The sequence below is a fragment of the Physeter macrocephalus genome, unplaced genomic scaffold (assembly GCF_002837175.3).
Source record: "Physeter macrocephalus isolate SW-GA unplaced genomic scaffold, ASM283717v5 random_270, whole genome shotgun sequence".
NCBI lineage: Eukaryota > Metazoa > Chordata > Mammalia > Artiodactyla > Physeteridae > Physeter > Physeter macrocephalus.
The window spans coordinates 61,711-75,000 of NW_021145556.1; the positions used below are offsets into that span (position 1 = coordinate 61,711).

Sequence of the window (13,290 nt, forward strand, 5' to 3'; positions counted from 1 at the left end):
ACCCCACGTGCCGCGGAGCGGCTGGGCCCGTGAGTCATGGCCGCTGAGCCTGCGCGTCCGGAGCCTGGGCTCCGCGACAGGAGAGGCCACAACAGGGAGAGGCCCGCGTACCGCAAAAAAAAAAAAAAAAAAAAAAACAACAACAACAACAGCAAATACCATTTGTACTTCCTGATGCCCCAATTTTTATGTCCAGGTCAGTTTTCTCCCATGAACACTAGACGCATATAGCCAGCTCCCTCCTTGGCATCTCCGCTGGGATGCCTACAAGGTTCTTCAAACGTTATGCTCAGTTTTGGAGACAATTAGGGGAGTTTGAATATAGACTAGGCATTATATATAAAAAAAATTCATTCACTCGGAAAGGTGGAGATCTTTAACTGATAAAAGCAAGTTACAAAGCAGCTGTGCTATGATTTCATTTTGGTTAAAAAGTCACATATGAATACATACCTAGTGAAAAAGACAGGAAAGGATATACACTAAGGTGTTAGTAGTGGCAACCTGTGGATGGTAGAAAATGTGTTCTTCTTTTCTTTTATGTTTATATTTTCTAACTTTCTTCAATGCACATACATGCTGTTTTTATAACAATAAAAGGCTATTTTAACATTAAAAGAAGACACGTCTAGAACGGAATGCCTGGTCTTTCCTCACACCTCCTCCTCCAGCCTTACCATATCAGAGAGCGGCTACTCCATCCTCCCAGCGGCTCAGGCCAGAAAACTTGCCTTTACCTCCCCCAGCTCTCTCTCTCCCTCCCCCTCCCCCCCCCCCTCTCACATCCCACACCCATGGCTTACCTTTAAAAGATACCTAGAATCTGATCATTACTCACTACCTCCACCACTATGGGCAAAGAGCTGCATGGGAAATGCATGGAATGAATATACCCGGCCAAAGAACATCTGAAATGATGCTCAATTTCACTGAGTGTCAAACACATGCTAATTAAACTCGGAGGAGTCATTTCCGCCCATTGGGTGGGCAAAGATTTCTAAGAATAATGACACCCAGGGTCAGCAAGTGTGGGGAGAAATCGGCACTCTCATACACAGCAGACGGTGCTGTGCAGAGGTCCTCTTAGAGGCAGCAACCCGGAGTGCCCTGAGGGTTTGGTAGTAAGAGCTCCCTCTGGCCTCTCTGGGCAGTCCCTTTGCTGGACCTGGGCAAGAAGCTGAGCGTGCCCCAGGACTTGATGATGGAAGAGCTATCACTGCGTAACAACCGAGGATCCCTCCTTTTCCAGAAGAGACGGCGCCGCGTGCAAAAATTCACCTTTGAGTTTGCATCCAGCCCGCGTGCGGTGAGTAAGCCTCCATTGTGTTCACAGGGAAACTAAGGCCCAGAGAGGGCCAATCGTTAGCCTAGAGCCAAACAATGAGCCAGACAGGACCTCTGCCCTCTATGGGGGTGTCCCTCAAGTTCCAGACGGGGACGGCTGTGATATTGCCATCAGATTGACCTCTGCCTTGCTAGGTGATCCTAGAAAAGGGTTAGCTCTTTAGGCACCTTTCCCCAGATACAGTACATAAAGTGGATTGGACAGGATGACCCATGGAGTGAAGGGACTCTGGCTCCTACAAAAAGTGCAGAAGGATAGTCAGGTGCTCTGGGCTGAATTTGCAGCAAGCAGGATTTAGATTAGACTTGAGTTTGATCTAAGAAGGAAAATGCAGAATGCCGTCCTCTTCTTCCCACTGGAAGAAGGCAAAGGCCACGAGACAGTCACCTCATAGAGAAAGGAGGCAAGAATGGCTTGTCCTCCAGCTTCAAAAATGTGGCAGGCAGTTTCAGTTACTTCTAATGAACTCAGGGGCCTTTCATCCTACTCCACTCAATTTCTGGATGAAACAGGAGATGATGAGAGGGATCGATGTGGCAGAATAATAAAAATGACAAAACACCTACCTTTGCTACGTGCTTATGACGGTACTAGCTAAGCAGTTTGCATGCATCATCTCATTTAATGATCAGAGAGTGATATTATAATCATCATCTCCACTTTACAGAGAAGGAAACTGTGGCTCAGAGAGGTTAAGTATTATATGCCCAGGGTCAATACTATAATAGCAGCTAACGTATATAAGAGCACTTCTCTGTTCCAGGGTTTAGCGCTCTACACTATTAACTCATCCTCCCCCTCAAACATCCCTGGGAGGTGGGCTCCAGGATTATGACCTCCCACCACCCCCTGCCTTTTTTTAGTGGAGGGAGAACCCTGGCCTCTTGCCCCGCTGAGCCTTCCTGCGGTTTATTTGCCCCTCCCCTCCCCCCAGCTCGTGGCAGGAAGCGCCAAGGAGAAGGTGACTGGAACAGCAGAATCTGGGATGGTGAGCGTGCACAGAGACCCCGAAGTGGCGGAAGCCTGGGGAAAGGGGCCAGGCAGCTCAGATTCCCCGGTCCACCACCCCTGAGCTCCCGCCCCTGTGCCTAGGTTGCCAACAGCTCCGAGGGGCAGAACTACCGCTCTGAGCTCCACATCTTCCCGACCTCAGGGCCCGGGGGCCCTGAGGATGCCCAGCGCACAGCCGCCCGGCCAGTGAGTGCCCCCAGCCCCAGTGCCCTGGCGCCAGGTAAGTGGCCTGCCCGCGTCCCAGAACCAGGGGACCGTAGCATGGGCGAGCTCCACGGTGGGGCAGGAAGAGCATCCAGACAGCGTCTAGTCCACCTCCTTCCCAACACACACACACACACACACACACACACACACACACACACCCCACTGTAAAGACCCAACACAAGCCCAGAGTTGCGCAGCAATGCGCCAAGGTCACAGAGCGAGCCAGGGTCCGAGGCAAGACTAGAGTCTGCGCCCCAACTCGCAATTCCGCTGCTCCATCCTTGTTTCCAGGGATGGGGAAGGGTCCTCTTTGCTGTAGCAACTTTAGCATCACATTCCACCCCCTCCCCCAACTCCCCTTTCCTAGCCCCCACAAACACTGTCTGCAGCGGGGCGTGGCGGCAAGGTTAAAAGGAACCCAGGCGTCCCGCTTGCCCGCCTCCCACGCGCCATGCTCCACACCCCTAGGCTATGCTGAGCCACTGAAGGGCGTCCCTCCCGAGAAGTTCAACCACACGGCCATCCCCAAGGGCTACAGCTGCCCATGGCAGGAGTTCATCAGCTACCGGGACGACCTGGGCGAAGGCGGAAGTCACACCCCCAGCCTGGCGGAGTATCGAAATTTCAACAAGTAAGACGAGGCGGGCTGCTTAGGGAGAGACCTGGAGGGAGGATGTGCTGGAGCCAGTCACAACCACAGCAGTAGCTGCATCTCCTGAGCACTTTCTACGTGCCAGGCTCTACCCCAACGCCTTATATACAGTTATTGAACCCCTGCTAAAACTCTAGAGCTAGAGCTCTTGCCTTAGCACAACTAACTAGTGCTCAATAAATGTACAGGGAATAAATGGGTGAACGTGGCACACATCTTGCTGGATTCCCCTCCGCAACAGGGTGGGGCAGGTGCCACAGTTTTTCCTATTCTGCTGGAGAAGAGGATTCTCAACAATCTGCCCCAAATCACAAAGCAAGGAAGCAGTGGCAGGGCTGGGATCCAAGTCTGGTTTTGTCTGACTCCAGAGTCCAGTTGCCTATTCTCCATCACTGCTGGGTGCCATCTCCTTGATGGACATCAAGGTGCAAGTCCTCCCCTGGCTGGGGGCCCCAGATCTCACTAGTCCTAGGCCAGCTCAGCGTTTTCCTCACTTTCATCAGTGGTCTGGAAGAGGCCTAGAAAGTGATCTTGAGGCTGTACCACTGCGGGGAGTGGCAGTGACATGTTGGACACCGGAGGTGAGAGCCACAAAGCAGCGGCTCATAGTGTTTAGCACACGGGCCCTCGACAAGGGCTTAATGCAATCTCCACCCCTGGCTGTGTGACCTTGGGCAAGTGGCTTAACCTCGCTGGGCCTCCCTTTCCCCACCTGTAAAATGAGACTGTTCTAGTACCTGCTTCATAAGATGGTCATGAGGATGGCATGAGAGGCCTTAGGCAAAATTTCTGGCAAGTGATAAGCTCTCAATAAATGGTAGCTGCCATGATTATTATTATTTACAGGTTGAAATGATGGCTGGAAAAGCCTACAGGGGAGAACTTAGAAGGGATAGATTTAACATCCTGCCCTGGGGGCCTGAAAACAAATCACAGCAGTCAGGCCGGGAGCTTGGCAGGAAGGAAGGCTTTGGGCTGGGGGGGGATGCATTTCAACTGCATTTCAATTGGCTTCCTTAGTCTGCTGCTATTTGTGAAAAATGCTCCTCTGGCTTGGGCTGGATTAAGTGAGAAAGTGGAGGGTCCACAGAGAGGAGGCCACAGTCCAGCTCTTCTGGCACCTGCTCAGACCACACATGGAGACTGTGTGTGTCTTGCTAGGCCTGGAGACCAAGCCCTCTGAGGAAGGGCTGGAGGAACTGGGGGTGATGGGCCTTGAGAAGAGATTGCTCAGGAGGGATGTGACTGCCCTCAAACAGCTGAGAGCCATGGAGGACCATGATGGGAAGAATGGGCCCAACAGGCCTCGTGTGAAGCACGAGCCACTGGCAGACATTTTGGGGTTTCCTGCCAGGCAGGACTGTGCTGTCTCTCCTCCTGGGGCCCTCAGACCCTGCCTGTCCAGCTATTTAAACCCTCAGCTGACATTCAGTGCTAGCAGCCAGCTTCCAGGCTGGCCATTACAGGTTGCAGCCCCATCCATCTCATGCCTCAGCTCTGAAAGGCTGACGCATGTTCCCACCAAAATAAGGAGGGTCTTAGGGACCCCTGAGCCCAGACCCCTCCTGGGACAGAAGAGGCAACAGAGGCAGAGAGAGAAGGAACTGTAGTGTTGGTGGCCAAGCTGTGCTCAGGATCCAGGGCTCTGGGCTCCTGATCAAGGGCCCAACCGTGAGGCCTGCTTGACTTGGAAACAGCCCAGCCTGTTCCTGTGGGGCCTGGCTGTTGCCATCACAGCTGTGGTGGTCCAGGCAGAAACACTGGTCCTGGCTGGAACCCAGACCCTGGCCCAAGGTTTGCCTTTTTACCCCAGAGCAGGCATTCCCCTCTCTCCATTGGTCCCAGGCTACAGGGAAAACACTACATGAGCAATGCTTTTTATTCTCTTAAAATTCAAAAATAGTTTGAAAATCATGTATTTATATTATCTTTTAAAAAAACCCTAAGCGACTTCAAATTAAGGTAGGGCCCCTTTGTTCCCCATGCTCCAATTCCAGCTCCCTTCCCAAAGGTAACACTGTTGTCAGGTTGGTATGTATGTTTTCAGAACATTCTCTACAAGAGAATATTCTCTACAAGCAGTTACATACCTATGGGGATGTAGCATTGTTTGGTGTGTGTGTGTTGCTACTTTGTATTTCATCCTGTAACTTGCTTGCTTTTTTCACTCAACATTATGCTTTTGCAGTCTCCTCTTTCTAATACCTATATCTCTTTTCATTCCTTTTAAGTTGATATATAGTGCTCTGCCATGTGAGTATACTATATTTATCTTATCCATTCCTCTGCCAGTGGGCATATGGCTTGTTTCTGGTCTGTCACTAATCGCTGCTCATATCTGCTTCCTTGTACATGCGCTTCCCTAAGCCATATGCTTACAGGTAGAGTTGCTGGTTGACAGAATTTGCACATTTTCAGGTTTAAAAGATCCTGCCAAATTGCCCTTCGAGGGAGCAACACCAATTTACTCTCCAACCAGCAGTATATGAGTGAGACTTTGCCCCACCGGCTTACTAACTTTGCCCCATTACCAAATCACTTATTCTTGCCAGTCTTATGGGTGAGAAATGGCATGTCTCTGTGGTAATCTGTAGTCTCTGATTCTCAGTGTTCTTTCTAACCCTCCTTTCTCTCTCCAGTCTGAGATATATTGTTTTAAGGGGAGATGACAAGAGGAGGGAAAAACTCTGTTCCAATTCTACTCCCTTCTGGACCTTCCTTAACAGGAACCTAGAGTTTTGCCAGGACAAGCCAGTTCTCACTGAAAACCTCACTCCTATTTCAAAGCAAGAAGCCATCCCCACTAGGGGCAGATTTGAGAATGGGCAGAGCTGGAGAAACCTGTTAAAGACAGTACAAAAGGTTGCTGAGTAGCAGGGAAACTGAGGCCCAGAGAGAGGAGGGGAGGGGGCTGCACGTGGTGACCCACAGGTCTGTTCTGCCACCCTTTCCCACACTGCCTTCCTCCCCTGCTGCTCTTCTCTCCCCAGGACGCCAGTGCCCTTTGGAGGACCCCTGGTGGGGAAAACCATTCCGAGGGCAGGCACCCCCTTCGTCCCGGAGCTCACCAGTGGCTCGGAACTCCTCCGCCTCAGACCCAGCTTCAACAGGGTGGCCCAGGGCTGGGTCCGCAACCTCCCAGAGTCTGAGGAGCTGTAGCCCCAGCCGCTTCAATTCCCCCATCTCAGAGTTCGGGTAGCACCTGGAGCCAAGACTTGTGGACAGCACTTCACAGTTTACGAAGGGCCATCACACACAAATGGCCTCAAAGGTCACGAAGTTCAGCAGTTCCCAAATGTGGTGTGCTTCAAAATTACCTGGAGGTGTTTTAATACAGATTTCTGGCCCGTCCCAAACCTGCAGCATCAGAATCTCCTGAGTGGAGGGTCTCTATTAGTAACTAGTACTCCCAGCGGATTCCAGGAAAACTCGTCCCCGGTTTGTATCTTTAGGAATCCAAACCACCAGTGACTTCACATCCAAGCCTCCACTCTTTCCTGCTCCTGTGGTCTAGCTTACACTGCCCCAATGACAGGGAGCTCACTAGCCGGCTATTTACCTAAGAATCACTCTGATAATTAGATTTTCCTTTTACTGAGACACAGATGGTCTTTATTTATGCTGTTAACATTTACTAAGCACCAACTGTGTGCTAGCCACTGTGCCAGCTCCAGGGAGAGGGTGTGGTGAGTAAGCCCAGGCCCTAGCCTAGGGAGGAAAAGACAGTAGAGAAGACAGATTTGTAAAGCAGGAAGTCATCTTAATTTTCCCTAAAGCACGCTAATTGACAACTGAGGAACAAAGTGCCAGTGAAGCAGAGGAGGGGTTCTCTAACCCTGGCTGTGGGGTGGGATTCTGGGAAGCTTCCCAGAGGATTCGAGTGGGGCCTCAGAGGAATGACAGTCCATCAAGGGAAGGGGGTGTGATGGGGAGAGTGTGACGGGGAGGGCATTCCTGGCAAGTGCACAGAGAGTGCAAAGGTGCAGAATTGCAATGGGGGCAGGTGTTGTGGAGAAGGGAGATGGCAATGTCAAAGGAGTCAGTGACTCCTCAGGGGGCCAGAGTGGGGTGGGCTGCACTAAGGAGATGGGGAGGTTCTTGGGATGGAGAGCGAAGGGTCTCGCTGGTTGCTGTGTGGAGCACAGACTGGAGAGGTGTACAGCTGGAAGCCAGGATCCTTGAAGGAACAAGGCCTGGACTAGGGAGGCAGCCATGGGGTCAGAAAGAAGGGGCAGCGCTTGGCACCTCACAGGACAGGTGCAGAGTAGGGTGCTTACAAGGACGACTCCTTTCCAGCCGCTTCCACTCACCGTTTAGAGCAGGCGCCAGGGTAGACCTTGTCCTAGTCCCCACCAGGAGTTTTTCGGCCTGTATGCTGGCTCGTTAGGAAGAGAAGGGAAAGGAACGCCTCGCTGCAGGTGGTGGTGATAATGATGACTATGGCTGCTTTTTATTGGGTGCCTCAGTGCTTGGGCTGGTAGTAGGTTCTCTCCATATCCCATTTCTAATTTTCAGTACAACCTTGAGACAAAGGTATTGTCCCGTTTTACAGATGTGGATATCCAGGCTCAAAAGGGGGAAGTGACTTGTCCAGGGACAAGTGGGGATCTGTTCGATTCCAGTGGATGTTTCTTATCACCCCACCGGGCGGCCAAGCCCATTCACTCTGGAATCACCTAGTCATGGTGCCCTGCTTTAAGGTTAAGAGTACAGCCTGGGGGTCAGACTGGATGGGGTGGGTTCTAATGCCACCGATGGCTGTGTGAACTCAAGTCACTTCTCACCTGTGGGCCTCTAATTCTCTACCTGTAAGATGAGGACGAGAGTAGAAGCCCCTGCATAGAGTTTTGTGGGCATACTGATGGACACATACCTAATAAGCACTCAGTCATCAGATTCCATGCAGCTACTACTCTTGGCTGATAAGATGTTCCTGCAGTGAGTGCACCTTGAGAAGCAGGCTCATGGAAATGTCACTGGGGGTCAGTAAAGCTGAAACCTGAAGGAAAGCCTCTGATCACGGTAGGGCTCTGTTGGACATGGCTCACCTCCTTCCCCGCTGCTTCCCTCTGTCTCCGCCCTGACGCCCTCTCCTGGGGAGATGAGAAGGCTGGGAATCTAGCTGGTTCCCAGGTGCACGGGATAGTGGTTGCATTTTCTTTTTGCTCTGGAGTTTCACTCTGCCTCACACAGTTTCAAGGGGCCAACAGCTGACTCAGATTTGCTTGCAGTTGATGTGTTGGCTTGAATTTGGGGGCTCCCATTTAAAGTCACGTTTCCAAGAGCTGAAAGCCAACCATTAAAGTGTCTGAAACACAGAAGAGAGGATTTGGTCTGCCTTGGGTTGGCTCTGCTGTGCTCTGAGGGTAATGGCAGCCACCAGGGACAGAAGAGGAGAGACTGGTAGGGAGCCTGCTGCACCCCAAAGTAAATTCTCATTCCTTCCTTATTCTGATGTGACTTCTGCTGATGTTGTTGTTTTTTTTTTTTTTTTAAAGCCTACTGTAAAACTAAACAAAGAAGTAAAATGTGAAGGTATCTGCCCACATAGCTCCTCCCATGCACATACATAGACCTTCCCACTCTCCTGCATTCTGCCCCATTCCCATATACCAGAGGTAACCAGTGGTAATAGTTTGGTTGCTCTAGAATTCTAGACTTCTTTGAATAAATATTTACATGTATATAGATGCATAAATACAAAGATATGTCTTTCTTTTAATGGGATCATACAGTATTTGTTGTTCTGTATTTTGCTTCTTTATTCAACAAGTAAAATTTCGATCCTGAAAAAGCAGGTCATTAACCTTTCATGTAATTTGGGGGCCTAGTAGGCCCTTCATATAAACTGTATGCTTTGGCCTGTTTTTGTTCTTTACATGAATGAAATCAGCCTGTGACATGGAAATGAAAAGGGCTGAGAATAGCCCAAACATTGGGAAACCTGACAATAGACATGGCAGCAATGAACATGAATGAACTACAGTTACATACAACAATATGGATGCATCTCAGAAACAAAATGATGAGCAAAGGAAGGCACATATACAAAATATGTTTACTGATGCAAGGAGGTGTTGAGTATAAAAGTCAGGATGGTGGTACTTTGGAGGAAGAAAGGTTTGTGATTGTGAAGGGACATAATAAAATGCTTCTGGGGAAAGCTGGACAATTTCTATTTCTAGATCTGTGTGATTGTTACACAGATATTCACTTTAAAATATTTAATTTAGTTGTGCTTCTGTGTTTATGCACTTTTTCTGTACATGAGTTACATTTTACCAAGACAATCCCTCCTTTTAAAAAAGTTAATGGGAGGGGCTTCCCTGGTGGCGCAGTGGTTGAGAGTCCGCCTGCTGATGCAAGGGACACGGGTTCGTGCCCGGGTCCGGGAAGATCCCACATGCTGTGGAGCGGCTGGGCCCGTGAGCCATGGCCGCTGAGCCTGTGCGTCCGGAGCCTGTGCTCCGCAACGGGAGAGGCCCCAACAGTGAGAGGCCCGTGTACCGCAAAAAAAAAAAAAAAAAAGTTAATGGGAGACTTCCCTGGTGGTACAGTGGTTAAGAATCCGCCTGCCAACGCAGGGGACACAAGTTTGATCCCTGGTCCAGGAAGATCCCACATGCCGCAGAGCAGCTAAGCCAGTGTGCCACAACTACCGAGCCTGCGCTCTAAAGCCCGCAAGCCACTACTGAAGCCTGTGCGCCTAGAGCCTGTGCTCCACAAGAGGAGCCACCTCAACGAGAAGCCCGCGCACTGCAATGAGTAGCCCCCGCTCGCCGCAACTAGCCCCACACACAGCAACAGACCCAATGCAGCCAAAAATAAATAAAAAATAAATTTATTTTTTAAAAAAGTATAAAAATAACAAATGCTGGAGAGGTGTGGAGAAAAGGGAACCCTCCTACACTATTGGTGGGAATATAAGTTGGTGCAGTCACTGTGGAAAACAGTATGGAGGTTCCTCAGAAAATTAAAACTAAAGTTACCATATGATCCAGCAATCCCACTCCTGAGCATATATCTGGACAGAACTGTAATTAAGAAAGATACATGCACCCCAATGTTCATAGCAGCTCTATTCACAATAGCCAAGACATGGGAACAACCTAAATGTCCATTGACAGATGAATGGATAAAGAAGATGTGGTACATATATACAATGGAATACTACTCAGCCATAAAAAAGAGTGAAATAATGCCATGTGCAGCAATATGGATGCAACTAGAGATTATCATACTAAGTGAAGTAAGTCAGAAAGACAAATACTGTATGATATCACTTGTATGTGGAATCTAAAATATGACACAAATGAACTTATCTACGAAACAGAAAGAGACGCACAGACATAGAGACCAGACTTGTAGTTACCAAGGCAGGGGGGGAGGGATGGACTGGGAGTTTGGGGTTAGTGGATGTAAACTATGACATATAGAATGGATAAATAACAAGATCCTACTGTATAGCACAGGGAACTATATTCAATATCCTGGGATAAACCATAATGGAAAAGAATATTAAAAAGAATGTATATATGTATATAACTGAGTCACTTTGCTGTATATCAGAAATTAACACATTATAAATCAACTATACTTGAATAAAAATAAATTTAAAAAATCACCATTACTCAGTAAAACAAAAATGGGTTTCTGCTTTTTTTGTGTGATCAGATCTGATTACATCTTTTATGAGTAACACTAGCTGCTGTTACAGACAGATCCCCAAGTCTTAATGGCTTACTGTAACAAAAATTCCTCTTATCACAATGCTCTCCTTGAAGCAGTGATAAAGGAACCCAGGCTCCTTCCATTGTGTGACTCTGCCGTCTTCCAGGGATCATCCTCCTGTGCATTCAGCCAGCAGATGGGGAAGGAGCTCATAGGACTGGGTGGGTGAGATGTTTTTTACAGAGGTCTGGGAATGGCAAAGTTTACTTTTTGCCAAGTGTATCCCTGGCTGTATGCCCTAGAGAAGGAAATGGAGTTTGGTAAGCACCTAAGAGTTTTTGCCAAAATCTAATTGCTCATAATTCTGATTTCCATAAGAAAGACTAATCAAGCATCTATTCTATACTTCAATTTATGTTGGTTTATGCTTTAAAAAGAAATACAAATCCACAGCCAGGTAGTGCACAAAATTTAGAATCTCTTTCTCAAAAAGGCAAGAATACGCAAATTGGATAGTCATATTTACACGTGTATATCAATATGTATAGATATAATTGAATTTGGCAATTATTAAAACACTATATTTCACATTATTCATAAATTGGCTAAAAATCTCTCACCTGCTCAAAAGTAAAAAACCCTACCCAAAAGGGTGTCAAAATACTTGGAAGTACCCCTACATTGCTTCACATCTGATATTACTAGAATTAAAATCAAAATTTCTAAGTGCTTCTAGATTAATTTTAGGATCTTAAAAAAAAAAGGCAAGATAAAGTCCTCTCGAAGAAAACAACAAAAATTCTCCAGAGAAGCTAAAATAGGGTAATAAGGGGTATATCCATTCTGCAAGTATGTATTTTAGATAAAAATTACATGGGAATTGGCTTCTGGAAAAATGCACTTGTAGATAAATTTTTCCCGTTTCCTTTTAAAATGACTTGTATAATACTAGGACAACTTTTTAAAGCTGCCATGTATCAACAACCACATGGCAGGCTCTGTGTTGTGCCTTCTGTGTATTCCTATTTCAAGCCCACAACTAACCTTTGACATAAGTACTAAAAAGGCCTGGTTCTTTTAGAATGGATAGAGATCAGAATCAAAACAGTCTAAAGCAAAAATATATTTATATTTAACTTGTTTCTAACTCCCACTGACCTCAAGTTCAGCTACCAAGGATAAAGAAAACAGAAATAAACCTATGACAACATTTAGAAAAGTGACCCGTTTTAATTTTTTAAAAACAAAACCACAACACAACATCAATTTTTTTTTTCCATCTACAATTCAGTTATATCCAAATATTCTAAGACCAGAGTCCCCTGCCCAGAAGCAGGGAATTAAAATGAGACGCTGAAGTCACACAAAGGTGAATGCTGAAGATCAAGGTTCCAGCTATAGGTCACAAGTCTTCCATTCAAACACACTCTAATTCTTTTTCTTTCACAGTTTGTTCAAGTGTTTTACTGGAAGTTCTTTAAAATAATTTCATCCTAGACACCAGGTTTCTTCAATGATACACAGCCCCATGACATCTGTGTTTCCATCTGATTGACAGGAATAAAAAGTAATTTTTATCTTTGTCTTTTTTCGGTAGCATAAAGAAGTAAAACTATCAGCCAGATTCCTTTAGTAATAAATGAGGAAAGGAGAGATGAGAAAAACCTGGGCTGTGCGGGGTGCTGGTTTCTACTTGTCTTTCTGAGAGTGACTTTAGAAGCGTTAAATCACACTCTTGCCACTACAATGATTAGTACTGGTAATCTTTTTTTAGATGATAAAAAGGAAAATATCCAATGGACATAAAAATGGTCAAAGTTGTTTTTTTACTGGTCAACTTTTTCCCCCCAGAAAAGATACAAAATGAACATTTAATTTACGATGGTACCTCCGCTGGACATTCCAATTCACCCAGTTGCTTGTTCCCCATACAGGTAAGGGGAAGAGGCATTAAGCTTTATTAGTAATGTTATAGTAGTAACCAGATGTGTTAATGGCAGCTTATTTCAGGTCCATCAATCCTTTGAGCACATGTAGGAAAGCATGGCTGTTGTTCTCCAACTGCCCACATCTGAATACATTCCGCTATCATGGAAACTACAAAGGAAGGAAAAATATATTTATTCCAAGATTCATTTACTGGGATTTTTAAGCGCCCTCTCTTCCGTAGAGCCCCAGAGTGGTGATAATGTGCTAGGGGCTGCTGTGTTTCCCGGCATGAGCTCCCATCCTCTGAGGGTCCTGAGAAGGATAGTGGATTGGTCCTGGAGCCCTCATGAAAGGAGGGGGTGGTCCCATTGGGTGGAACATGTGTGGCCCAAAACCTACAGATAGAAGAGAAAAATCTGTTAGGCTTGCAGTTCTCTTGACAACCTTTCAAACCCTGAATTTTCTAAGGTCAATA

General features: G+C 47.1%; 1 protein-coding gene and 1 long non-coding RNA gene across 4 annotated transcripts in view; one reads left to right on the forward strand and one right to left on the reverse strand.

Moving 5' to 3' along the window:
- The window catches only part of MYOZ3 (myozenin 3), a 13,994-nt gene extending 7,179 nt beyond the window's left edge, over positions 1–6,815 (forward strand). For all 3 annotated transcript variants that reach the window (XM_028484912.2, XM_028484911.2, XM_028484913.2), the window contains 5 exons: positions 1,152–1,306; positions 2,280–2,333; positions 2,438–2,576; positions 3,032–3,194; positions 6,206–6,815. In XM_028484912.2, the coding sequence (XP_028340713.1) occupies positions 1,152–1,306; positions 2,280–2,333; positions 2,438–2,576; positions 3,032–3,194; positions 6,206–6,374 (680 nt within the window). In that variant the 3' untranslated portion in view covers positions 6,375–6,815. The remainder of the gene's footprint in view (positions 1–1,151; positions 1,307–2,279; positions 2,334–2,437; positions 2,577–3,031; positions 3,195–6,205) is intronic.
- A 5,285-nt stretch (positions 6,816–12,100) lies between these two features.
- On the reverse strand, positions 12,101–13,284 carry LOC129391861 (uncharacterized). The gene is made up of 2 exons (XR_008616643.1): positions 13,027–13,284; positions 12,101–12,433 (listed from the first exon to the last, which is right to left on the reverse strand). It is a non-coding gene; the product is annotated as an uncharacterized lncRNA (long non-coding RNA).
- Positions 13,285–13,290: the final 6 nt, after the last annotated feature.